The 27,951-nt window shown below is 47.9% G+C and overlaps 1 protein-coding gene across 3 annotated transcripts in view; it reads right to left on the bottom strand.

Annotated features, from left to right (window-relative positions):
- Positions 1 to 27,951, bottom strand: part of PREX2 (phosphatidylinositol-3,4,5-trisphosphate dependent Rac exchange factor 2) — an 867,640-nt gene that overhangs the window by 447,065 nt on the left and 392,624 nt on the right. For all 3 annotated transcript variants that reach the window (XM_063923872.1, XM_063923873.1, XM_063923874.1), the window contains one exon: positions 2,559 to 2,732. In XM_063923872.1, the coding sequence (XP_063779942.1) occupies positions 2,559 to 2,732 (174 nt within the window). The remainder of the gene's footprint in view (positions 1 to 2,558; positions 2,733 to 27,951) is intronic.

Genomic DNA, 27,951 nt, shown 5'->3' with positions numbered 1-27,951 from the left:
ACTCCCTCCTCTGCCCACCACCACCTCCTCTCCCTTCCTCATTGTCTGATCTTGACTTTGCCACTTATTTCACATCCAAGATTGACTCCATATGTCAGAACATCACATCCCACCAGACCAGCAACCAGCCACCACCCATCCCTAGCCACCCCTCCCCTTCCCTCCTACCAACTCTGACATCTTTCTCCCATGTATCTGGCAAGGAAGTCATGGCCCTCATACATTCCTCCCCCCCCACAACCTCCCCACTCGACCCTATCCCCTCCCACCTCCTCCGCTACCTCTCTCCTTCTGCCTGTTCCCATCTTGCCCACCTTCTCAATCTCTCCCTCTCATCAGGCACTGTCCCCTCTGCCTTCAAGCATGCTCTTGTCTCCACTATTCTTAAAAAACCTACCCTTGATCCTAACACTCTCTCCAACTATCGACCCATCTCTCTCCTCCCCTTTGCCTCCAAACTTCTTGAGCATGTTGTCTATAATCGCCTCACTGCCTTTCTTTCCTCTCACTCACTGCTTGACCCATTCCAGTCTGGTTTCCGTTCTCTCCACTCCACTGAAACTGCCCTCACAAAAGTCTGCAATGACCTCCATGCAGCCAAATCTAAGGGCCACTACTCTATGCTTATTCTTCTTGACCTCTCTGCTGCTTTTGACACTGTGGACCACCCTCTCCTTCTGCAAATCCTTCACTCTCTTGGTGTACGCGATACTGCCCTCTCCTGGCTGTCCTCCTACCTCTCTGATCGTTCCTTCTCTGTCTCCTCTCATGATGCTACGACGCCCCCACTTCCACTAACTGTTGGTGTCCCCCAAGGTTCTGTTCTTGGTCCTCTCCTTTTCTCTCTCTATACGTTATCTTTAGTTGAACTCATTAGTTCTTTTAACTTCCAGTATCACCTCTATGCTGATGACACTCAAATATACCTCTCCTCCCCTGATCTCTCCACGGCTCTCCTCATTCGTACCTCTAACTGTCTTTCTGCTATCTCTTCCTGGATGTCCCAGCACTTTCTTAAACTCAACATGTCTAAGACTGAGCTGATCATCTTCCCACCCTCCCGCACAACCTCACCTCCCACAATCTCATTATCCATTGATGGCACGACTATCTCCTCTAGCCCCCAAGTACGCTGTCTTGGTGTAATCCTTGACTCCTCCCTCTCCTTCAAACCACACATTCAGCACCTCTCACAAACCCGTCATTTTCATCTCAAAAACATTTCCAGGATCAGACCTTTTCTCACCCAGGATGCCACCAAGATCATTATTCACTCACTGATTATTATCAGGCTGGACTACTGTAATCTCCTCCTAACTGGCCTCCCTGACAATTACCTCTCTCCACTCCAATCTATTCTCAATGCTGCTGCCCGGCTCATCTTCCTCACCAAACGCACTACGTCCACCTCCCCTCTCCTACAAGCCCTGCACTGGCTTCCCTTCCCTTTCAGAATCCAATTCAAACTTCTCACACTCACTTACAAAGCACTCACCCACTCCTCTCCCATTTACATCTCTGACCTTATCTCCCTTTACTCTCCCACCTCTCCTCTTTGCTCTGCTAATGCACGCCGACTCTCCTGTCTTCTGATTACTTCCTCCCACTCCTATCTTCAAGATTTTTCACGTGCTGCTTCCTTCCTCTGGAATTCTTTACCTCTCCCCCTCAGACTCTCCACCTCTCTACAAAACTTCAAACGGGCTCTTAAGACCCATTTCTTTACCAAACCCAGCCAAATCTCATCCTAACCCTCTGTTCCACGCTCTCTATGTAACCCATCTGTGTCACCCGTCTGTCTACCCCTACCCTTAGAATGTAAGCTCTCACGAGTAGGGCCCTCTTCCCTCATGTGCTTATACTTTTCTTAATTTAATAATCTTCAACTGCCCAAATCACTCATTTTTTGGCCACCTGGACCTTATCTCTGTCATTTACTGGTGTGGGTGTAGTATGGTGTGCCGGCGGCCGGGCTCCCGGTGACCAGCATACCGGCGCCGGGAGCCCAACCGCCGGCATACCGACAACGTGGCGAGCGCAAATGAGCCCCTTGCGGACTCGCTGCGCTCGCCATGCTCTGGGCACGGTGGCGCGCTACGCACGCCACGCTATTTATTCTCCCTCCAGGGGGGTCATGGACCCCCACAAGGGAGAAAGTCTGTCTGTATGCTGGCTGTCGGGATTCCGGCGCCGGTATACTGTGCGCCGGGATCCCAATAGTCGGCATACTGAAGACCACCCACTGGTGTAGTTATGCTTAGTTACCCTGTACTTGTCCTATATTGTCTTCAACTGTAAGTCACTGTTTTCCTGTTTTGATTATGTGCATATGTACTCTGTAATTGGGCGCTGCGGAACCCTTGTGGCGCCATATAAAGGATAATAATAATAATAATAATAATAAAAAAGTAAAACAAAAATGTAGACATCTTTTTAAAAAATTTTTTAGCTTAAATTAAAATCCTCTTTTATCTGTCTCCAGTCCCTTAGAGCTACAGCATTTTATATGAGAGTACCTGGTATTACAATTTAGAAACAAGTTACAACTGTAAACTCACCTATAAGAATCCCTATTACTAATGGTATCATGACCCGAGTCTTCCTGCTCATCTCCAGCAATGTTGAAGCAGACTTTCTTCCCATTCTTCTCTCCTTTCTCATCAGTATCCAGGGCTATTAACGTCTCTGTTTTACGCTCACATTTGGGAGAACATGTTATCGAAGACAATAACCTGGCAAGAGAAAAAAAGTGTGTCACATTGCTTTTTCTTTTTAAATGTCCAATAAGTCTTTGATTGTATCTTTCAATAAGTGTTGGTAACATTATGGGCATAAATATCATATATACAGCTGGTGCAGTACCGATTAGGGTGAAATGGTGATAATCCAGAGTTGCATCATTTTGTGAGGAAAAATAGGATTCTAATTGCCTACCGGTAAATCCTTTTCTCGTAGTCCGTAGAGGATACTGGGGTCCATTTAGTACCATGGGGTATAGACGGGTCCACTAGGAGCCATGGGCACTTTAAGAATTTGATAGTGTGGGCTGGCTCCTTCCTCTATGCACCTCCTACCAGACTCAGTCTAGAAAACTGTGCCCGAGTAGACGGACATACTTTGAGAGAAGGATAAATAAGAATGGGCGCAGCTACAATCAGTGGCGGATTTAGTGGGGGCGATTAGGGCGAACGCCCCCCCCTACACATACCTGCACCGGGATGGATGGCCGGGTCCCGCCACGGTGCCGGACTGAAGAACTGTGCAGCACGGCGGGGGAAGGGGAGACGAAGAGTGACAGTGTAGGCATGCGCACGGGGGGTGCCTGGTGTGCACAGGCATCCCCCCCGCACACACACCTGCTGCTGCCGCCGATTCCCGTCTCCTTGATGCTGAAGGGAGAGCGCTGCGCGCGCCTCTCCTGCCCACTGTGTCCCCGTCTCCGGCAGTCATTTTAAATGTCTGTGGCTGTCAGTCAAACAGAGCTCACGGACCGGTTCTTAATTGGCTGCCGGGCCCGTGAGCTTTGATTGGCTCACAAGCCGGCGCTATATTTCAAATGGCCGCCAGAGGCATGGACTCAGTGAGGGGAGGCGCAGAAGAGACACGCGGTGCGCTCGCTCCCCCTCAGCATCAGAGACGGGAATCGGCGGCAGTGGCACTGGCAGCAGGAGGGTAAGCACCGCTGGGGGAATATATATCTGGCACCACTGCGGGCATTTGTATCTTGCACCACTGGGGGCATTTGTATTCTGGCACCACTAGGGGCATTTGTATTCTGGCACCACTGGGGGCATTTGTATTCTAGCACCACTGGGAGCATTTGTATCTGGCACCACTGGGGGCATTTGTGTATCTGGCACCGCTGGGGGCATTTGTATTCTGGCACCGCTGGGGGCATTTGTATTCTGGCACCGCTGGGAGCATTTGTATTCTGGCACCGCTGGGAGCATTTGTATTCTGGCACCGCTGGGGGCATTTGTGTATCTGGCACCACTGGGGGCATTTGTGTATCTGGCACCACTGGGGGCATATGTATCTGGCACCGCTGGGGTCATGTGAATCTGGCACCACTGGGGTCATGTGTATCTGGCACCACTGGGATCATGTGTATCTGGCACCACTGGGGTTATGTGTATCTGGCACCACTGGGGTCATGTGTATCTGGCACCACTGGGGTCATGTGTATCTGGCACCGGGGGGGCATCTGTGTATCTGGCACCGCGGGTGCCATTTGTGGATCTGATGTGAATTTCGGCTCATTCTATGTGCTATAATGTAAATTGCTATAATGTGAATTTTGGCTCATTTTGTGTGCTATAATGTGAATTTCGGCTCATTTTGTGTGCTATAATGAGAATTTCGGCTCAATTTGTGTGCTATAATGAGAATTTCGGCTCATTCTGTGTGCTATAATGTGAATTTCGGTTCATTTTGTGAGCTATAATGTGAATTTCGGCTCATTTTGTGTGCTAAAATGTGAATTTCGGCTCATTCTGTGTGCTATAATGTGAATTTCAGTTCATTCTTGTTAGGATCTCCGGTTCTGTACTGCCACGTCGCCATGGCAACCGGGAGGCAAGTGTTAGCGAAGTAACCTGAGCGCAGCTGATACTCCGGTCCGGGTTTTTACTGTGTAGTGGTTACAGGCTCTGTGCACGGCGCTGGTTTTGTGCTCACAGTCTGTGAGGTCTGAGTGGGGCGTGGACAGCACCTTCTATATAAACCATCCTCTCAGGCTAGGCAAATGCTGCTGAATCTTTGTTTGTTAGTCAGTTCCAGAGAGTTAGCTAGTACTGTGTGACTTTGTATTTACTTGTTGCTTACTGCGAATAGGCCTTGGGATTCGGTACTTCATTCTGCCAATCCGGACCTAGCAGTAAGACTGGAGTCAGTTGTTTGACCTGCTGGGGTTCTTTTGCTATTCTGTGAACCCAGCAGGTTTGCGGCTGTACTCTCAGACCTGCTTGCTTAATCCTCCCTCACTGTGCAGGGCGTCCAGGTGTCAGTTTAGTGGCAGTAAGCTGAACCTGTGCCCTGCAAGTGGGGGTTAGGATTGTGGATACTCTCCTTGTGTCTATATTTCTATCTCTGACCAAGGAGTTTATTCCCACACCCGTTGGTAACCCTTTGGGGTTTTTCCTGTTGCTCTTAGCAACATCATTTTGGGTGCTCCACATGTTAAATCACTACATCTCGCTTCATTGTCCGCTCTATTCCATCTGAGCATTCCTGACACTAGGGAGACACCCAATTCCTGAGCCTTTGGGCTTCCCCGTTCATTTTGTGTTTATTAGTTATTCCATCACCTCCTGTGTATGTTGTGTTATACTGTCTGTGAGTTCGTTTTGCCTCGCATCCCTCTCTGTTCATACACCGGTATACTCCTGTTAGCACTGGTGTGCATAACATATTCAGCAGCACTACTCCTGTTGAAATTTTGTGGGAATATGGAGCATACCCCTCAAAATACTTTGCAACAGGTGGTCGATCAGGTGCAGGTCCTGACTCGACAATTTAATGAGATGTCCATTAAAATGAACACCCCGCAGGCCGCTAGCGGAGCTCCCGCAGCAGCAGCGGCAAGTTTAGGGGTTAAGGAGCCGAAAGTAAATCTCCCGGATTGTTTTTCTGGAGATTGCTCGCAGTTCTTTTGTTTCAAGGAGAGCTGTAAGCTATATTTCAGGCTTAGGCCCCAGTCTTCTGGGTCGGAGATTCAGCGGGTGGGCATGGTGATTTCCTTGCTACAAGGAGACCCACAGGTCTGGGCATATGGGTTGCAGCCTGACTGGCCGTCGCTTAAAAGTGTTGATGCTTTTTTTACGGCACTGGGCATTTTGTATGATGACCCTGACAAGATGGCTTCAGCCGAGGCTCAGATTACGGTCCTAAAGCAAGGGCGACGGCCAGCTGAGGTTTATAGTACGGAGTTTCGGAGGTTGGCTCATGATACCCAGTGAAATGACCCAGCCCTGAGAAACCAGTACCGAAGGGGCCTTTCTGACCAGATAAAGGACCAACTGGTACAATATCCCTCGCCTGATAGCTTAGATCAGCTCATGCAGTTATCCATCCGGGTGGATAGACGGCTGAGAGAGCGTAGGCTTGAAAGGGAGACCGCAGTTTCCTTTTTTCCCAAGGGAACCTCAGACTCTTTCCGAGGAGCCTATACAGATTGGGGCTACCCGCCTCTCCTCGTGTGAGAAGACGCGGAGGAGACAGCAGGGTTTGTGTTTGTACTGTGGGAATAAAGGTCATGTCGTAGTATCATGCCCAGAAAAGCAGGAAAACTTCAGGGCCTGAGGGTGATGGGAAATATCCTGTCAGGCCAGAAGTCAGATTTTCCCAAAAAGACTTTTCTCATTCCGGTGACTTTGGAGATCCTCGGTCAAACTGTCAAGACTGAGGCCTTTGTTGACAGTGGGGCCGATGGGGTTTTCATGGACCGTCAATTCGCCCTGGAACACTCTGTTCCCTCAGTACCTTTGGCATCAGAGATTGAGATCTGTGGGTTAAACGGGGAACCATTGTCCCAGGGTAAAATTACCTCCTGCACCAGCCAAATTCCTTTGTTTATTGGAGCCACACACTCTGAAAAATTGTCTTTCTATGTGACTGTCTGTTCTTTTGCCCCATTGGTTTTGGGGTTACCCTGGTTAAGGGCCCATAACCCTCAATTTAACTGGGTCTCTGGGGAGATTCTTAGTTGGGGTAGTGATTGTTTTAGGAGTTGCTTGAGCCTTCCAGTCAGGCTCTCGCAGCTAAGTTTGCCAGGATTGCCAGTATGTTATGCAGATTTTGCGGATGTGTTCTCCAAAAAAGTTGCGGAGGTACTACCTCCCCATTGCCCCTATGACTGTGCCATTGATTTGTTGCCGGATGCTAAGCTTCCCAAGAGCAGGTTGTACTCCCTGTCACGTCCTGAGACTCAGGCTATGGCAGAGTACATTCAGGAGAACTTGGCTAAGGGATTTATCAGACCCTCGCAGTCCCCAGGGGTTCTTCTTCGTGAGTAAAAAGGACGGTTCGTTGCGACCCTGCATCGACTTCAGGGAATTGAACCGTATCACGATTAAAAACTCGTACCCACTGCCTCTCATTTCGGTTTTGTTTGACCAGCTTCGTACTGCCACCATTTTTTCTAAGATTGACCTACGCGGTGCTTACAATCTAATCCGAATAAGAGAGGGGGATGAATTGAAGACTGCCTTTAATACCCACTCAGGGCATTATGAATATTTGGTGATGCCTTTTGGGCTCTCTAATGCCCCGGCAGTCTTCCAGGAATTCATGAACGATGTGCTCAGGGAATATTTGGATAGATTTTTAGTTGTTTATCTAGATGACATCCTAATCTTCTCCCATTCCCTGGAGGAACATCGGAAGCATGTACGCTTAGTCCTCCAGAAACTCAGAGACCACCAGCTTGGGGCGAAGCTGGAGAAGTGCGAATTTGAAGTCCAGCAAATCGCATTTCTAGGGTATATTATCTCCTCAGAAGGTTTCCAAATGGAGGGTTCTAAGGTACAGGCAGTCCTGGATTGGGTGCAGCCCACTAGTTTGAAGGCGCTTCAGCATTTTCTGGTTTTTGCGAATTTTTATAGACGGTTCATCGCTGGATTTTCGTCTACAGTGGCCCCCTTGGTGGCACTCACTAAGAAAGGGGCGGATGTTGCTCACTGGTCTTGTGAGGCCAAAGCGGCCTTTGCCCGTCTCAAAAGGGCATTTGTCTCGGCCAAGGTGCTGCGACACCCAGTTCCAGAGCGTCCTTTTGTGGTAGAAGTGGATGCCTCTGAGATAGGTATTGGGGCAGTGCTCTCTCAGATGGGGGTGTCTGATAATTGCCTTCATCCCTGTGCTTACTTTTCCCGTAAATTTTGGTCTGCCGAGATGAATTATGATGTGGGTAACCGGGAATTGTTGGCTATAAAGGATGCACTCGGGGAGTGGAGACACTGGCTTGAGGGGGCTAAGTTTGTGGTCTCAATTCTAACCGACCATAAGAATCTGGCATATTTAGAGTCAGCGAAGCGGCTCAATGCCAGGCAAGCACGATGGGCTTTGTTTTTTGCTCGCTTTAATTTTTTGATAACATATCGCCCTGGGTCAAAAAACATCAAGGCTGATGCGCTCTCGCGGAGTTTTGCTCCAGTCCTAGAGACCACCGAGGAGCCATTGCCCATTGTGTCCCCATTATGTATTAAAGTGGGCATTACCCAGGACCTCTTGTCATTAGTCCTTAGAGCACAGGAGCAGGCTCCACCAGACCTTCCGGTAGGTCTCTTGTTTGTGCCTCCTAGGTTAAGACAGCGAGTGTTCCTGGAATTCCATGCCAAGAGGTCGGCAGGGCATCCGGGTATTGCCAGAACTCGGGAGTTGCTGTCTAGGGCGGTGTGGTGGCCCTCGGTGGCTAGGGATGTGGATCAGTGGGTTCGGGCATGTGACGTTTGTGCCCGAAATAAAACTCCTAGAGGGGTTCCTGTCGGCCCATTACATCCACTCTCTATTCCATCTAAGCCATGGACCCACATTTCCATGGATTTTGTGGTGGACTTGCCCAAATCCTCGGGGATGACAGCCATTTGGGTTGTCGTTGACAGGTTTTCGAAGATGGCGCATTTCGTTCCACTGGTTGGGTTGCCATCGGCCAGACGCCTGTCTGAGTTATTTATGCAGCATGTTGTGCGCCTCCACGGGTTGCCACTTGATGTGGTCTCTGACCGTGGATCCCAGTTTGTGGCCAAATTCTGGAGGGCATTTTGTTCTGATCTCCAGATTTCTGTGAGCTTGTCGTCAGGCTACCATCCAAAGTCTAATGGGCAGACGGAGAGGGTGAACCAGTCCTTGGAGCAGTTCCTCAGGTGTTATGTCTCCAAGTGTCATACTGACTGGGTTGCTCATCTGTCCATGACGGAGTTTGCCTATAACAACGCGGCTCACTCTGCTACAGGGATCTCTCCCTTCCTTTGTGTGTATGGGCATCATCCTAAGGCCAATTCTTTTGACCCCCTGGATTCCACGCCTGGTGGTTCCTCTGTGGTTTCGGCCCTTAGGGGTTTTTGGAGGAAAGTTAAGAAAGCCCTTGTGTCTGTGTCATTAGTGACCAAAAGGGTTTTTGATAAGCGGAGAAGACCCTGCAGCTTTAAATTAGGAGACTTCGTCTGGTTGTCCACCAAGAATTTAAAGTTGAAACAGCCATCTCATAAGTTAGGCCCCCAGTTCATCGGCCCTTATAAGATCACCAGGGTTATCAATCCGGTGGCATTTCAGTTGGATCTGCCCCGTTCATTGGGTATAAATAAAACATTTCATTGTTCCCTTTTAAAACTGGCGGTTAGTAATCCTTCTTCCAGTGGAAGACCTTCTCCTCTTCTGATACGGGGTCAGAGGGAGTTTGTGGTTGAAAGGGTTCTTGACTCCAAGATGGTTCGGGGTCGGCTGTCATTTTTGGTGCACTGGAAGGGGTATGGCCCGGAGGAGCGGTCGTGGGTGCGCAGTTGTGATCTTCATGCCCCCAGACTGATACGCTCTTTCTTCTCGCAGTTCCCCGATAAACCCGGTGGTAGGGGTTCTTAGACCCCTCGTCAGAGGGGGGGTACTGTTAGGATCTCCGGTTCTGTACTGCCACGTCGCCATGGCAACCGGGAGGCAAGTGTTAGCGAAGTAACCTGAGCGCAGCTGATACTCCGGTCCGGGTTTTTACTGTGTAGTGGTTACAGGCTCTGTGCACGGCAGGGAATCCGGCGCTGGTTTTGTGCTCACAGTCTGTGAGGTCTGAGTGGGGCGTGGACAGCACCTGCTATATAAACCATCCTCTCAGGCTAGGCAAATGCTGCTGAATCTTTGTTTGTTAGTCAGTTCCAGAGAGTTAGCTAGTACTGTGTGACTTTGTATTTACTTGTTGCTTACTGCGAATAGGCCTTGGGATTCGGTACTTCATTCTGCCAATCCGGACCTAGCAGTAAGACTGGAGTCAGTTGTTTAACCTGCTGGGGTTCTTTTGCTATTCTGTGAACCCAGCAGGTTTGCGGCTGTATTCTCAGACCTGCTTGCTTAATCCTCCCTCACTGTGCAGGGCGTCCAGGTGTCAGTTTAGTGGCAGTAAGCTGAACCTGTGCCCTGCAAGTGGGGGTTAGGATTGTGGATACTCTCCTTGTGTCTATATTTCTATCTCTGACCAAGGAGTTTATTCCCACACCCGTTGGTAACCCTTTGGGGTTTTTCCTGTTGCTCTTAGCAACATCATTTTGGGTGCTCCACATGTTAAATCACTACATCTCGCTTCATTGTCCGCTCTATTCCATCTGAGCATTCCTGACACTAGGGAGACACCCAATTCCTGAGCCTTTGGGCTTCCCCGTTCATTTTGTGTTTATTAGTTATTCCATCACCTCCTGTGTATGTTGTGTTATACTGTCTGTGAGTTCGTTTTGCCTCGCATCCCTCTCTGTTCATACACCGGTATACTCCTGTTAGCACTGGTGTGCGTAACAATTCTGTGTGGTATAATGTGAATTTTAGCTCATACCGTGTGCTATAATGTGAATTTCGGCTCATACAGTATGCTATAATGTGAATTTCGGCTCATACCTTGTGGTATAATGTGAAGTTCTGCTCATTCTGTGTGCTATGCAGGAATGGTGATTCGCCAGTCTGTATCACCAGTGCGCAGGGTTCTCTCCACTAACTGGCATAATTTTATTAGTAATGGCAACAATAGGAAATTTTAGAAGCGAATGGGAAGGGCATCTCTAAGTAGGAGGAGCTATGATTAGGGTAGGAGTCATAATTCTTAAACCGCCCCCCCTAAAAGTTAAGTCTAGATCCGCCACTGGCTACAATAGGTGCAGGGGATGCAGTTGCTATGGGGCCCGAGCCGTCTCTGGAGCCCAGCCCTTCCCCTACACCTAGCTGCTGAGCCCCGCTGGCTGCTTTTTTTACCTTTGAAATGCGCTGGCTGTGCTGCTGCTCACCCAGCTGGCTCCACCTCTCCTGAGTCCTAACGCTGGGAGGAGGCATGGCCGAGTCTGCAGTGACATCACTGGACCACGGGCACCACTCCTCCTCTCTGCGTCCACCTCATCATCTAGATGGAGGCAGCCAGGAGTGCAGCAGATATGGGCACACTGCTAATTACTAAAACCGCAGAAAACGGCGCCCCATTGGTGAGTGCCCACCCGCTGCAGTTAGTCGACGGGGGAGTGCGAGAGGATCTCTGAGTAAACCTATCCCCCGGCCCCGACTGTCAGTCAGTCTAGGTCGGGGGGGGGGGGGGGGAGGGAGGCCCGACTAACTGTGCTATGGGACCCCAATGTGCGCAGCTACGCACAGAGCCAGCCTTAGGCATAGGCAAATGCCCAGGGCATTTGGTATGACTAGGGGCACAAGCAGCTTCTGCTGCTTAAAATTATATGCAACATGCCTATATTCTATGTGTGACAGCGGCTGTATCTGCATACGAAATGCTACGTTACAGTGTTTTCCTGGAAATCACTGTAACGTAGCATTTCGTATGCAGGTACAGCCAAAGTCGCAAACATAATATGGGCATGCCGCATATCATTTTAATCAGCAGAAGCTGCTTGTGTGTCCTAGCCACAAAGCAATTCAAATAAGATGCATTTTCATTCAAAAACGGCGGCCGACGTTAGCAGAGCTGCCAGCTGACTCACGCCAGGCATCTCCTGCTGCATTGCGCACACTGAGGCAAGATGTATGAGGACACAGCTGTATCCATACTGAGGCAGAGGTCACAGTGTTAGCGGCCGTGTGAGTGCTGTGTGTGATTGGGTTGGTTGTGCAGTAGTATTTGGCATATGTGTAAGGGGCAATATGCGTGTCATGTGTATAAATGCATTAATAATGTGCGGCAAATGTGTAAGGGGCACTGTGTGTCATTATGTGTATAAGGGCATTAATAATGTGCAGCATATGTGTAATGGCGTCCGCGTCAGCAGTCCACTGGCATAGCCACAAGCCCCTGCGTGACGACACTGTCATAGAGGTGGTACGTGCGTTAAGCACGCCTATTTCCTTTATGGCTTCCACCATAAAGTTTGCAGAGTTCTGTATATGCTGCAGGAGTAAGACAACATCCCCCCTAGATAAGGAATCTAACCCCTCAATTAAGTTACATGACCATTTCGCAATGGCTTTAGTGATTCACGCACATGCAATAGTGGGTCTTTGGGCCACCCCAGCAACTGTATACAATGATTTGAGTGTAGTCTCAATTTCATGATCAGCCGTGCCTTTTAGGGAGGCTACACCAGGAACAGGCAATACAATATTACGTGACATCCTAGAGACTGATGTGTACACTATCGGTGGATTTTCCCATTTTTTCCTATCCTCCAGAGGAAAACGAAAAGATGAGAGCAACCTTTTAGGGATCTGAAACTTCTTATCAGGATTAACCCATGGTTCTTCAAACAGGGTATTCAATTCCTTTGACACAGGAAAAAGAACTGAGGACTTCTTCTTTACATTAAAATAAGATTCCTCACTCTCCTTTGACACCTTAACAGAAATATGCAGAACATCTCTGATAGCCTCTATAAGAGCCTGTATTCCCTGTGACAGAGCCACATCCCCCCCACCACCACCCTCCAAGTCTACCTCGCCCTCCTCCAAGTCTGACCCATCAGCGTCAGAGTCAGACTGCAGGATATGGGCTAGAGATTGCTTTTGCGGACAAATGGGAGGGGACTGAGACACTTTTTTGGGGCCTGAGTCTCTGTTCATAAACTCATCCACAGTTTGTTTTAAGTATTGCGTCTCTTTCTCATTGTGGGATAGCTTTGTAGAAAGAGTGGAAATCATTCCTTTGAGAGAATTAACCCACTCCAGTTCAGCCCCGCTAGCTTGTGAACCCTGAGTACCCAGCAGGGAGCCCCCTGGTGAAGAGGAACACTCCGCTGTACAAGAAACACACTCTTTGCCTGACATAATGCAAATGTGACAGCACACACACACACACACACGAAAAGGTTAAGCACAATTAACCCACAAAGAGCCTTTCAGGGAGACACAGAGTTGTTTGGAGCCAGCCCCCACCGTGCCCTTATCGCTAATGCCAAGCTTAGCCGGGTTGCAGATGAAGTACACTGATAGGGGACTTAGTACACTAATAGTCGCTCCCCTCCTGCTATGACCCCCTGGTACCGCTGAGGTAATCTGGAGTCACACCGGAGGAGCTGCGCGTCCCCGTCTTGTCAGCGTCTGTGTCTACTGCAGAGGGAAAATGGCGCTGGTAAGCTGTTGGATCCTCTCATAGAGAAGCCCCGCCCCTTCAATGGCGCTTAGTCTTCTCGCTTTTTTAAACTGGCTGAGGAATCTGGTGCTTAAAATGGACAGAAACATTTTTTTTAAGGCTGCGTTGCCAGTCTGGGTACTGTGTACAGTGTGCTGAGACGCAGTTGTCTACTGTGTCTGGAGACGCATTCTGCCTAGTGATGTGCACCGGCAATTTTTCGGGTTTTGTGTTTTGGTTTTGGGTTCGGTTCCGCGGCCGTGTTTTGGGTTCGAACGCGTTTTGGCAAAACCTCACCGAATTTTTTTTGTCGGATTCGGGTGTGTTTTGGATTCGGGTGTTTTTTTTCAAAAAACCCTAAAAACAGCTTAAATAATTGAATTTGGGGGTCATTTTGATCCCATAGTATTATTAACCTCAATAACCATAATTTTCACTCATTTTCAGTCTATTCTGAACACCTCACACCTCACAATATTATTTTTAGTCCTAAAATTTGCACCGAGGTCGCTGGATGGCTAAGCTAAGCGACCCAAGTGGCCGACACAAACACCTGGCCCATCTAGGAGTGGCACTGCAGTGTCAGGCAGGATGGCCCTTCCAAAAACTACTCCCCAAACAGCACATGACGCAAAGAAGAAAAAAAAGAGGCGCAATGAGGTAGCTGTGTGAGTAAGCTAAGCGACCCTAGTGGCCGACACAAACACCTGGCCCATCTAGGAGTGGCACTGCAGTGTCACGCAGGATGGCCCTTCCAAAAAATACTCCCCAAACAGCACATGACGCAAAGAAGAAAAAAAAGAGGCGCAATGAGGTAGCTGTGTGAGTAAGCTAAGCGACCCTAGTGGCCGACACAAACACCTGGCCCATCTAGGAGTGGCACTGCAGTGTCAGGCAGGATGGCCCTTCCAAAAAATACTCCCCAAACAGCACATGACGCAAAGAAAAATGAAAGAAAAAAGAGGTGCAAGATGGAATTGTCCTTGGGCCCTCCCACCCACCCTTATGTTGTATAAACAGGACATGCACACTTTAACCAACCCATCATTTCAGCGACAGGGTCTGCCACACGACTGTGACTGAAATGACTGGTTGGTTTGGGCCCCCACCAAAAAAGAAGCAATCAATCTCTCCTTGCACAAACTGGCTCTACAGAGGCAAGATGTCCACCTCATCATCATCATCGTCCGATTCATCACCCCTTTCACTGTGTACATCCCCCTCCTCACAGATTATTAATTTGTCCCCACTGGAATCCACCATCTCAGGTCCCTGTGTACTTTCTGGAGGAAATTGCTGCTGGTGAATGTCTCCATGGAGGAATTGATTATAATTCATTTTAATGAACATCATCTTCTCCACATTTTCTGGAAGTAACCTCGTACGCCGATTGCTGACAAGGTGAGCGGCTGCACTAAACACTCTTTCGGAGTACACACTGGAGGGAGGGCAACTTAGGTAGAATAAAGCCAGTTTGTGCAAGGGCCTCCAAATTGCCTCTTTTTCCTGCCAGTATACGTATGGACTGTCTGACGTGCCTACTTGGATGCGGTCACTCATATAATCCTCCACCATTCTTTCAATGGTGAGAGAATCATATGCAGTGACAGTAGACGACATGTCAGTAATCGTTGGCAGGTCCTTCAGTCCGGACCAGATGTCAGCATCAGCAGTCGCTCCAGACTGCCCTGCATCACCGCCAGCGGGTGAGCTCGGAATTCGTAGCCTTTTCCTCGCACCCCCAGTTGCGGGAGAATGTGAAGGAGGAGATGTTGACAGGTCGCGGAACGCGGAACGCTTGACTTGACAATTTTCTCACCAGCAGTTCTTTGAACCCCTGCAGACTTGTGTCTGCCGGAAAGAGAGATCCAACGTAGGTTTTAAATCTAGGATCGAGCACGGTGGCCAAAATGTAGTGCTCTGATTTCAACAGATTGACCACACGTGAATCCTGGTTAAGCGAATGAAGGGCTCCATCCACAAGTCCCACATGCCTAACGGAATCGCTCTGTTTTAGCTCCTCCTTCAATGCCTCCAGCTTCTTCTGCAAAAGCCTGATGAGGGGAATGACCTGACTCAGGCTGGCAGTGTCTGAACTGACTTCACGTGTGGCAAGTTCAAAGGGCAGCAGAACCTTGCACAACGTTGAAATCATTCTCCACTGCGCTTGAGACAGGTGCATTCCACCTCCTTTGCCTATATCGTGGCCAGATGTATAGGCTTGAATGGCCTTTTGCTGCTTCTCCATCCTCTGAAGCATATAGAGGGTTGAATTCCACCTCGTTACCACCTCTTGCTTCAGATGATGGCAGGGCAGGTTCAGGTTTTTTTGGTGGTGCTCCAGTCTTCTGTACGCGGTGCCTGTACGCCGAAAGTGGCCCGCAATTAGTCTGGCTACCGACAGCATCTCTTGCACGCCCCTGTCGTTTTTTAAATAATTCTGCACCACCAAATTCAAGGTATGTGCAAAACATGGGACGTGCTGGAATTTGCCCAGATGTAATGCACGCACAATATTGCTGGCGTTGTCCGATGTCACAAATCCCCAGGAGAGTCCAATTGGGGTAAGCCATTCTGCGATGATCTTCCTCAGTTGCCGTAAGAGGTTTTCAGCTGTGTGCGTATTCTGGAAAGCGGTGATACAAAGCGTAGCCTGCCTAGGAACGAGTTGGCATTTGCGAGATGCTGCTACTGGTGCCGCCGCTGCTGTTCTTGCAGCAGGAGGCAATAAATCTACCCAGTGGGCTGTCACAGTCATGTAGTCCTGAGTCTGCCCTGCTCCACTTGTCCACATGTCCGTGGTTAAGTGGACATTGGGTACAACCGCATTTTTTAGGACACTGGTGAGTCTTTTTCTGACGTCCGTGTACATTCTCGGTATCGCCTGCCTAGAGAAGTGGAACCTAGATGGTATTTGGTAACGGGGGCACACTACCTCAAGAAATTGTCTAGTTCCCTGTGAACTAACGGCGGATACCGGACGCACGTCTAACACCAACATAGTTGTCAAGGCCTCAGTTATCCGCTTTGCAACAGGATGACTGCTGTGATATTTCATCTTCCTCGCAAAGGACTGTTGGACAGTCAATTGCTTACTGGAAGTAGTACAAGTGGTCTTCCGACTTCCCCTCTGGGATGACGATCGACTCCCAGCAGCAACAACAGCAGCGCCAGCAGCAGTAGGCGTTACACTCAAGGATGCATCGGAGGAATCCCAGGCAGGAGAGGACTCGTCAGACTTGCCAGTGACATGGCCTGCAGGACTATTGGCTTTCCTGGGTAAGGAGGAAATTGACACTGAGGGAGTTGGTGGTGTGGTTTGCGCGAGCTTGGTTACAAGAGGAAGGCATTTACTGGTCAGTGGACTGCTTCCGCTGTCGCCCAAAGTTTTTGAACTTGTCACTGACTTATTATGAATGCGCTGCAGGTGACGTATAAGGGAGGATGTTCCGAGGTGGTTAACGTCCTTACCCCTACTTATTACAGCTTGACAAAGGCAACACACGGCTTGACACCTGTTGTCCGCATTTCTGTTGAAATACTTCCACACTGAAGAGCTGATTTTTTTGGTATTTTCACCAGGCATGTCAATGGCCATATTCCTCCCACGGACAACAGGTGTCTCCCCGGGTGCCTGACTTAAACAAACCACCTCACCATCAGAATCCTCCTTGTCAATTTCCTCCCCAGCGCCAGCAACACCCATATCCTCATCCTGGTGTACTTCAACACTGACATCTTCAATTTCACTATCAGGAACTGGACTGCGGGTGCTCCTTTCAACACTTGCAGGGAGCGTGCAAATGGTGGAAGGCGCAAGCTCTTCCCGTCCAGTGTTGGGAAGGTCAGGCATCGCAACCGACACAATTGGACTCTCCTTTGGGATTTGGGATTTCGAAGAACGCACAGTTCTTTGCTGTGCTTTTGCCGCAAGTCTTTTCTTTTTTCTAGCGAGAGGATGAGTGCTTCCATCCTCATGTGAAGCTGAACCACTAGCCATGAACATAGGCCAGGGCCTCAGCCGTTCCTTGCCACTCCGTGTCGTAAATGGCATATTGGCAAGTTTACGCTTCTCCTCAGACGCTTTTAATTTTGATTTTTGGGTCATTTTTTTTACTGATCTTTTGTGTTTTGGATTTTACATGCTCTGTAATGACATTGGGCATCGGACTTGGCAGACCACGTTGATGGCATTTCATCGTCTCGGCCATGACTAGTGGCAGCAGCTTCAGCACGAGGTGGAAGTGGATCTTGATCTTTCCCTATTTTTTTAACCTCCACATTTTTGTTCTCCATATTTTGCGCACAACTAAAAGCCACCACAGGTATACAATGTAGATGGATGGATAGTATACTATTATTACTTATACTTATGGACGACGAGTGACGACACAGAGGTAGGTACAGCCGTGGCCTACCGTACTGCTGCTTAGTGCTTATATATATAATATACTGTATAACGGACCTGGTGGACACTGTCAGCAGACTGCTAAACAAACTAGTATGAAGAAAGAAAAAAAAAAACACCACAGGTATACAATGTAGATGGATGGATAGTATAGTATTACTTATACTTATGGACGACGAGTGCACTGACGACACAGAGGTAGGTACAGCCGTGGCCTACCGTACTGATGCTTAGTGCTTATATATATAATATACTGTATAACGGACCTGGTGGACACTGTCAGCAGACTGCTAAACAAACTAGTATGAAGAAAGAAAAAAAAAACACCACAGGTATACAATGTAGATGGATGGATAGTATAGTATTACTTATACTTATGGACGACGAGTGCACTGACGACACAGAGGTAGGTACAGCCATGGCCTACCGTACTGCTGCTTAGTGCTTATATATATAATATACTGTATAACGGACCTGGTGGACACTGTCAGCAGACTGCTAAACAAACTAGTATGAAGAAAAAAAAAACACCACAGGTATACAATGTAGATGGATGGATAGTATAGTATTACTTATACTTATGGACAACGAGTGCACTGACGACACAGAGGTAGGTACAGCCGTGGCCTACCGTACTGCTGCTTAGTGCTTATATATATAATATACTGTATAACGGACCTGGTGGACACTCTCAGCAGACTGCTAAACAAACTAGTATGAAGAAAGAAAAAAAAAACACCACAGGTATACAATGCAGATGGATGGATAGTATTAGTATTACTTATACTTATGGACGACGAGTGCACTGACGACACAGAGGTAGGTACAGCCGTGGCCTACCGTACTGCTGCTTAGTGCTTATATATATAATATACTGTATAACGGACCTGGTGGACACTGTCAGCAGACTGCTAAACAAACTAGTATGAAGAAAGAAAAAAAAAAACACCGCAGGTATACAATGTAGATGGATGGATAGTATTAGTATTACTTATACTTATGGACGACGAGTGCACTGACGACACAGAGGTAGGTACAGCCGTGGCCTACCGTACTGCTGCTTAGTGCTTATATATATAATATACTGTATAACGGACCTGGTGGACACTGTCAGCAGACTGCTAAACAAACTAGTATGAAGAAAGAAAAAAAAAACACCACAGGTATACAATGTAGATGGATGGATAGTATAGTATTACTTATACTTATGGACGACGAGTGCACTGACGACACAGAGGTAGGTACAGCCATGGCCTACCGTACTGCTGCTTAGTGCTTATATATATAATATACTGTATAACGGACCTGGTGGACACTGTCAGCAGACTGCTAAACAAACTAGTATGAAAAAAGAAAAAAAAAAACACCACAGGTATACAATGTAGATGGATGGATAGTATTAGTATTACTTATACTTATGGACGACGAGTGCACTGACGACACAGAGGTAGGTACAGCCGTGGCCTACCGTACTGCTGCTTAGTGCTTATATATATAATATACTGTATAACGGACCTGGTGGACACTGTCAGCAGACTGCTAAACAAACTAGTATGAAGAAAGAAAAAAAAAACACCACAGGTATACAATGTAGATGGATGGATAGTATAGTATTACTTATACTTATGGACGACGAGTGCACTGACGACACAGAGGTAGGTACAGCTGTGGCCTACCGTACTGCTGCTTAGTGCTTATATATATAAAATATACTGTATAACGGACCTGGTGGACACTGTCAGCAGACTGCTAAACAAACTAGCATGAAGAAAGAAAAAAAAAAACACCACAGTGTTTTTCAGGCAGACAAACGTATACTGGACTGGTGGTCACTGTCAGCAAAACTGTGCACTGTACTCCTGCTATAACTGCTCCCCAGTCCCCACAATTAGGCAGTGTGAGCAGTGCACTCAGCACAGATATATCATGCAGCAGTGCAGCACACTGAGTGAGCACAGATATGGTGGAGACTTTTTTTCAGGCAGAGAAACAAAGGATTAAACTAATCAAAACCCTGCACTGTACTCCCTAACAGTTGCTCTCCGTCCCCCCAATTATAACTAACTAAGTCACTCTGTGTTCTACTATAACGGAGAGGACGCCAGCCACGTCCTCTCCCTATCAATATCAATGCACGTGTGAAAATGGCGGCGACGCGCGGCTCCCTTATATAGAATCCGAGTCTCGCGAGAATCCGACAGTGGGATGATGACGTTCGGGCGCGCTCGGGTTAACCGAGCAAGGCGGGAGGATCCGAGTCGCTCGGACCCGTGTAAAAAAAAGGTGAAGTTCGGGCGGGTTCGGATTCCAAGGAACCGAACTCGCTCATCCCTAATTCTGCCCCATTTAGAAGCCGTGCGTCTCTGTACCCTTGTGCCGCCATAATGGCCAGCGCCCCACTAACTGGGACGCCGGCTCAGTAAACACCACTCTTCATTCTTCTGGCTCTATTAGGGGTGGAAGAGTGCTGCGGGAATGTACGCTCGCCGTGGTGGGGCTTGCGAATAGTTCCCTCAGGAGCTCAGTGTCCTGTCGACGGGGAATGGGACCATTAACCCTTCAAGAGGTTGGACCGTTCCACCCCCTAAGTCCCACGAAGCAGGCAGGCTGGTGCCAACCAGCCCTGCCTGAAAACAACAAACAGAGAAAATAAATGCAGAAAACTCTTCAGGAGCTTCCTTCAGCGTGACCGGCTCCTCCGGGCACATTTTCTAAACGGAGTCTGGTAGGAGGGCATAGAGGGAGGAGCCACACTATCAAATTCTTAAAGTGCCCATGGATCCTAGTGGACCCGTCTATACCCCATGGTACTATATGGACCCCAGTATCCTCTAGGACGTAAGAGAAATACAAATACATTTTTAGTGCTCATGTTTAATGGTCGACCATGTGACCAGCTAGGCGGCTGATCATTATCATGCTGCCCTAATGATGGGCCTATTTTTACGTGGAGGCCTTGTGATATAGGTCCTGATTCAGAGTGGGACCAAGCAGATTCCTGATTATTGGGAATCTGTGGCAGAACGTGTTACGCTCTGTGTATGCGCGTATGTGCTGTTGTATGGCGTTCCCCTCTGTCACTACCTGATTGATGGGCAGCACATTGCGGGGCATGCAAGGGGTGGAGGGAGGGCTCTATAACCCCCGTTTTCTAGGAGGGGAGAGCCTAGGGTCTATGTTTTACAATGCAGACATCGTGGACTCGCAGCCCCCGCTTCCATTGGCCAAACAGAGGCTTACTCAGCTGACCGCCTACGGGGAACATGGTTGCGATGTTGTATCTCAGCTTGCAACGTCGGTCACAGTGCTGCGATCGCAGCTACATGCAGGAGGCCTCTCTTCTACTGAGACATCTCATGCATGCCCCTCCTAGAGATCAGATGGAAATTCAATGCCGCTTGCTTACAGCACTGAACTTCCGTCTATCTATGAATCAGTCCAATAGCCTCCTTTGCCCCATTGTTAGTCTGGCCCAGGGAGGGGACACTGTTTAGGGATGGATGGGAAAAAAATAAAATAAAAAAAGAAAGGCAAAGAAAAAAAACCCCAGTGCATATCACTTTTGCAAAATGTGAATTTTCAGAAATGAAAAAAAAAATAATTAAATAATACCTACTGTATATCTGCCTAGAACTTGTTTTTGATCAAATACAGTAAAAAAATTGACTTGCAAAGTAGGACGCAGAGTCTGAAATCAGTCATATTTGGAAACTCTTGACAGATCTGCATTGGAGAATTTACTGAAACCCAAGGGAGTCAATCAAAATGAACAAGCCCGTGATTGGCTCCCCTGTGTTCTAGCAGGCATACTGTTATATTCTGGCCTTGCTGCAAGATCCTCTTCGCTGGGCTGAGAATGATTTCTGTCAAAAAGAATTATGCTGAGTTATATTATGAAATACCACTACACTTTCTTCTGTTACTCAAGTGTTCAGTACAGATCTAACCATGACAAAAAGTAACGTCAGTAGACAATTGAACAAGTCCCGTCTATGTGCTCTTTATGCTTATAGTAAATTGCATGAGTGTTTGCCAGTGGTTAAACTGCAGAACGTATGTGCTAAATCAACACTTCACACCCTGACTGCTGTAACCTCTATTTTCCTGTTTCCCCTACGCAGGGCTTTTAACTAGATCCGCTGGGATTTCACATTTCCTTAACACAATTTGCTCCAGCATAATTGCCTGATGGACATTACCTGCAATGAATCAGACGCCTGAGTATTCAGCATGGCCCTCATTCCGAGTTGATCGCTCGCAAGGCGATTTTAGCAGAGTTACACACGCTAAGCCGCCGCCTACTGGGAGTGAATCTTAGCTTCTTAAAATTGCGACCGATGTATTCGCAATATTGCGATTACAAACTACTTAGCAGTTTCAGAGTAGCTTCAGACTTACTCGGCATCTGCGATCAGTTCAGTGCTTGTCGTTCCTGGTTTGACGTCATAAACACACCCAGCGTTCGCCCAGACACTCCTCCGTTTCTCCGGCCACTCCTGCGTTTTTTCCGGAAACGGTAGCGTTTTTAACCACACGCCCCTGAAACGCCGTGTTTCCGCCCAGTAACACCCATTTCCTGTCAATCACATTACGATCGCCGGAGCGAAGAAAAAGCCGTGAGTAAAAATACTATCTTCATTGTTAAATTACTTGGCGCAGTCGCAGTGCGAATATTGCGCATGCGTACTAAGCGGAATTTTACTGCGATGCGATGAAATATACCGAGCGAACGACTCGGAATGAGGGCCCATGTACAAACTCACACAACAAAACTGTGCTTCAATAGTGTTTGTCATGACTCATGAGAATAATGTGTAATTAGAGAAAAATCTATGGCTGCTGGGCATCTCTATAGTTACATGAAAAACCAGTAATTTTATCTGTGATCAATAAAATATTTTTATAAAGCCTGTTTTAAATTTGTTTCCTTTGAGTACAAGTGACAATGTAGAAACAGATAACGTAGTGAAACAGTGGGTATTGGGGGTGATTCCGAGTTGTTCGCTCGCTAGCTGCTTTTAGCAGCATTGCACACACTAAGCCGCCGCCCTCTGGTATTGTATCTTAGCTTAGCAGAATTGCGAACGAAAGATTAGCAGAATTGCGAACGAAAGATTAGTAGAATTGCGAATAGAAATTTCTTAGCAGTTTCTGAGTAGCTCCAGACTTACTCACACATAGCGATCAGTTCAGTTAGTTTCGTTCCTGGTTTGACGTCACACACACGCCCAGCGTTCGGCCAGCCACTCCCCCGTTTCTCCAGACACTCTCGCGTTTTTTCCCTGGCACACCTGCTTTTTTCCGCACACTCCCAGAAAACGGCCAGTTTCCGCCAAGAAACACCCACTTCCTGTCAATCACACTCCGATCACTTCAACGATGAAAAATCTTCGTTCGGGCGTGAGTAAATCTACTAAGTTTTGTGTTAAAATACTAACCGCATGCGCACTGCGAACCATGCGCATTTTTGCCTTAATCGCTCCGTTGCGAAAATCGGCAACGAGCGACCAACTCGGAATGACCCCCATTGTTCCAACACCGTTTACATAAAAGTGTGATTATATAATTACGTTTCTCACTCTGTCACGGGTGAGATTTGTTAGAGAATAGACATTACAGTGAAAGATTCTGTCATACCCGGTGGTTATTCCATTACTCACACCACGCCATTATATTTATGAATACAGCTCTTACTGAGAAATACTAATAAATAAAAATTCACAATAGACTTTAGAGGGATTCAGTATGTTTTACCGGTGGATGGAATACTGGCTGTCAATATCCGGACAGCAGCATCCTGCCCGCCAGAATGCCGGCAGAGAGGTCAAGCACTAAGAGTCCGCTTGCAGGCTTGCTGCGCTCGGCATGGGATCTATTCATACTCTATGGGTGTCGTGGACACCTTACGAGTGGGATTAGACTTGGTGTGCCGGGATTCCAGCTGACGGCATTGTGGGATTCTGGCGTCGGTATCCTGACCGCCGGGACTCTAACAGCCAGTAAATGAAACACATCTCCTTCAGAGACCATTTCCAAAGTGACCAGGCTAGTCTGGGGGGCCCGTCAGTGAGGTGAGAGATAGATAGACAGACAGACTAGACATAATAGACAGATTTTGAGGTGGCTCTGCTGATTACATGGGTGTAGTAGGGTATGCCGGCGGCCGGGCTCCCGGCGACCAGCATACCGGCGCCGGAAGCCAGACCGCCGGCATACCGACCGACCGTGGCGAGCGCAAATGAGCCCCTTGCGGGCACGGTGGCGCGCCACGCTATCTATTCTCCCTCCAGGGGGGTCGTGGACCCCCAAGAGGGAGAAAAAGTGTTGGTATGCCGGTTGTCGGGATTCCGGCGTCGGTATACTGTGCGCCGGGATCCAGACAGCCGGCATACCTCCCAACTGTCCCGATTTTCGCGGACAGTCACGTTCTTTGGGACGCTCCCACCCATGGGCTGCAGTGTCCTGCGGTGGGAGGGGGGGGGGGGCAGATGGGAGGCTCCTGTCACTGCTGCAAAGTAGCGGTGAATAGACACTGCGCGCATCCGCACAGCGTCTATTCACAGGTGACAGAGGGAGAGGGGGCATGCCAGCAGCTCAGGGAGCACTGGGCAAGGCCCCCAGTGACGGTAAAAGGGGGGGGGGGCGGGGACTCGCCCCTTTTTTATAGGCCACGCCCATTTTAAGATGCGCGTCAAGATCCCGCTTTGGACTTTTCAAAAGTTGGGAGGTATGGAACTGTAAGGAGAAACTGTATCAGTCCCTGACCCATTGACGCCTATAATCTAACTTCCCCAACACACACATACATGCTCCTTGTCTGCTGTCTCACCCCTGTATGTCACCCCTGTCTGTCTGTCTGTCTCTATTAGACTGTGATCTCTCACAAGCAAGGCCCTCTTCCCTTATGTGCTTTTCCGTCCCTCACTTATACCATAACCCCCCCACCCACCCCATAATCCTTGGGTTCTGCCACCCTACTTCTCATCTAGGGATTATGACTGCTGAATGTTTATAAACCTTGTCCATGTCCCAAAAAGTTCTTTACGGTGAGTCATTATTTCATGTTTTGTTTACATTGTTTCTGTTTCAGCCAGTTAACCTACCAGTACAGTATGTTTTTGGACTGTATAAGAAATCAGAAATACAGTACATACTGTACATTCAAATAGGCTCAATAGTGCCATTTCCCTGCATTGGTTACACAAGGCACAATGACCACTATGGTTGCATGCATTTTAAATATGGTTTCTCGTGGGCACTTACAGTATATGGAACCTCTTGTAAAACACAATACACAAACAAATCCTGAAAAATATCCGTGTCTTTTCTTCAACAAGTATATCTTACTAACTGTGGGGCTCATTTTACATTTTGATGTAAGTCATGTTTATGACACGCCTGTCAGATGTAGCAGTACACGTCCGCACTGATAGGTGTTACTTTCACATCTCCCTGAAATGCTTTTTCAAAAGTAGGCAAGTATGATGTGCCCCTACTATAATTTACCAGTTATCCCCGGTGTAACAGTAATTTATGTACATTTTCTATCTCAAACATAATATGATAAATATTTGGTTTGCCGCTGATCACATTAGCTGGCAAGCACCAACAATGAAGAATCGTGCTGTCTGTTAATAAGCAGAAGTGGAACGTTGACCTGTTTCAAATTGAAAATCTGAGCACAGAACAGTACATAACCGATAAGAGAGAGGAGAAAAGGAACATTCATTAGCAGCAGCTATTGAAACAAACAGGAGAACGTGTATTCCGCTCTCAGAGTCTCGCCTTGCTTTTATCCACAGATATAAAAATATAAATCCAGTACTGACAAGGGATTGGTAGTGCCTCTTGTAAGCATGCCCTGACACAAGAGATATCACCACAACGCCCTCATCAGAAGGCAAGCCTCCCACAGTAACAAACACAGGAAATTACTAATTATACAGGTGACTAATAAGAGATGTGTGGCGGGCACTTTTTGTGTTTTGGTTTTGGATCTGGATCCTTACTCTGGATTGGTTTTGCCCAAACCACCCTTTCGGATTTTGGTTTTGGATCTGGATGATTTTTGAAAAAAACATCAAAACAGATAAAATCACAGAATTTGGGGGTAATTTTACGGCATTATTAACCTCAATAACATTAATTTCCATTAATTTCCATTCATTTCCAGTTTATTCTGAACACCTCACAATATTGTTTTTAGGCCAAAAGGTTGCAACGAGGTGGCTGGATGACTAAGCTAAGCGACCCAAGTGGGTGGCACAAACACCTGGCCCATCTAGGAGTGGCACTGCAGTGGCACTTTTAAAAACTAGGTCCCAAAGAGCACATTGGGGGTCATTCCGAGATGATCGCTCGCTAGCAGTTTTTAGCAGCCGTGTGAACGGATAGTCGCCGCCCACGGGGGAGTGTATTTTCGTTTTGCAGGAGTGCAAACACCTGTGCTGCAGAGCTCCTGCATTTACATTTTGTGCAAAACAAGACCAGCCCTGTAGTTACTTATCCTGTGCGATGATTGCTGCGACGAGTGACACGGTAATAACATCAGATACCCGCCCAGCAAACGCCCGACCACGCCTGCGTTTTTCCAAACACTCCCAGAAAACGGTCAGTTGACACCCATAAACGCCTTCTTTCTGTCAATCTCCTTGCGTTCAGATGTGCGATTGGAATCGTCGCTAGAACCAGTGCAAAACCATAATGGACTTTGTTACCGTACGACGCGCCTGCACATTGCGGTGCATACGCATGTGCAGATTAGCCATTTTTTTCACTGAACGCTACGCAACGAACAACGGCAACTAGCTATCAACTCTGAATGACCCCCACAGTGCAAAGAAGAAAAAGAGGTGCAATGAGGTAGCTGGATGACTAAGCTAAGAGACCCAAGTGAGCGGCACAAACACCTGGCCCATCTAGGAGTGGCACTGCAGTGGCAGACAGGATGGCACTTTTAAAAACTAGGCCCCAAAGAGCACATAATGCAAAGAAGAAAAAGAGGTGACACGAGGTCGCTGGATGACTAAGCTAAGCGACACAAGTGTGCGGCACAAACACCTGGTCAATCTAGGAGTGGCACTGCAGTGTCAGACAGGATGGCACTGAAAAAAAAAAGAGGTGCAAGATGGAATTGTCCTTGGGCCCTCCTACCCACCCTTATGTTGTATAAACAGGACATGCACACTTTAACAAACCAGTCATTTCAGCGACATGGTCTGCCACACGACTGTGGCTGAAATGACTGGTTTGTTTGGGCCCCCACAAAAAAAGAAGCAACTAATCCCCACACCAAAACAGAAGCAATTCATCTCTTCTTGCACAAACTGGCTCTACAGAGGCAAGATGTCATCCTCATCCTCCGATTCCTCACCCCCTTAAGTGTGTACATCCTCCTCCTCACAGAGTATTAATTCGTCCCCACTGGAATCCACCATCATAGGTCCTTGTGTACTTTCTGGAGGCAATTGCTGGTAAAGGTCTTCCTGGAGGAATGTATAATTAATTTTGATGAACATCATCCTCTCCACATTTTGTGGAAGTAACCTCCTACGCCGATCGCTGACAAGCTTACCGGCTGCACTAAACACTCTTTCGGAGTACACACTGGAGAAGGTGGGGGGAGGGGGTTTGGGCAACTTAAGTAAAATAAAACCAGTTTGTGCAAGGGCCTCCAAATTTCCTGCCAGTATACATACAGACTGACTGACGTGCCTACTTGGATGCTGTCACTCATATAATCTTCCACCATTCTTTCAATGGTGACCGCATCATATGCAGTGACAGTAGACATGTCAGTAATCGTTGGCAGGTCCTTTAGTCCGGACCAGACATCAGCACTTGCTCCTGACTGCCCTGCATCACCACCAGCAGGTGGGCTCGTAAATGTTATCCTTTTCCTCGCAGCCCCAGTTGCGGGAGAAAATGAAGGAGGAGCTGTTGACGGGTCACATTCCGCTTGAGTTAACAATTGTCTCACCAGCAGGTCTTTGAACCTCTGCAGACTTGTGTCTGCCGGAAAGAGAGATACAATGTAGGTTTTAAACCTAGGATCGAGCACGGTGGCCAAAATGTAGTGCTCTGATTTCAACAGATTGACCACCCTTGAATCCTGGCAAAGCGAATGAAGGGCTCCATCCACAAGTCCCACATACTTAGCGGAATCGCTCCGTCTTAGCCCCTCCTTCAATTTCTCCAGCTGCTTCTGCAAAAGCCTGATGTGGGAATGACCTGACCTAAGCTGGCAGTGTCTGAACTGACTTCAAGTGTGGCAAGTTCTAAGGGTTGGAGAACC

The sequence above is a fragment of the Pseudophryne corroboree genome, chromosome 5, assembly GCF_028390025.1.
Source record: "Pseudophryne corroboree isolate aPseCor3 chromosome 5, aPseCor3.hap2, whole genome shotgun sequence".
In the NCBI taxonomy this organism is placed as follows: domain Eukaryota; kingdom Metazoa; phylum Chordata; class Amphibia; order Anura; family Myobatrachidae; genus Pseudophryne; species Pseudophryne corroboree.
The sequence above is the reverse complement of the archived record's forward strand: the minus strand, read 5'-3'. Positions and strand labels throughout refer to the sequence as shown.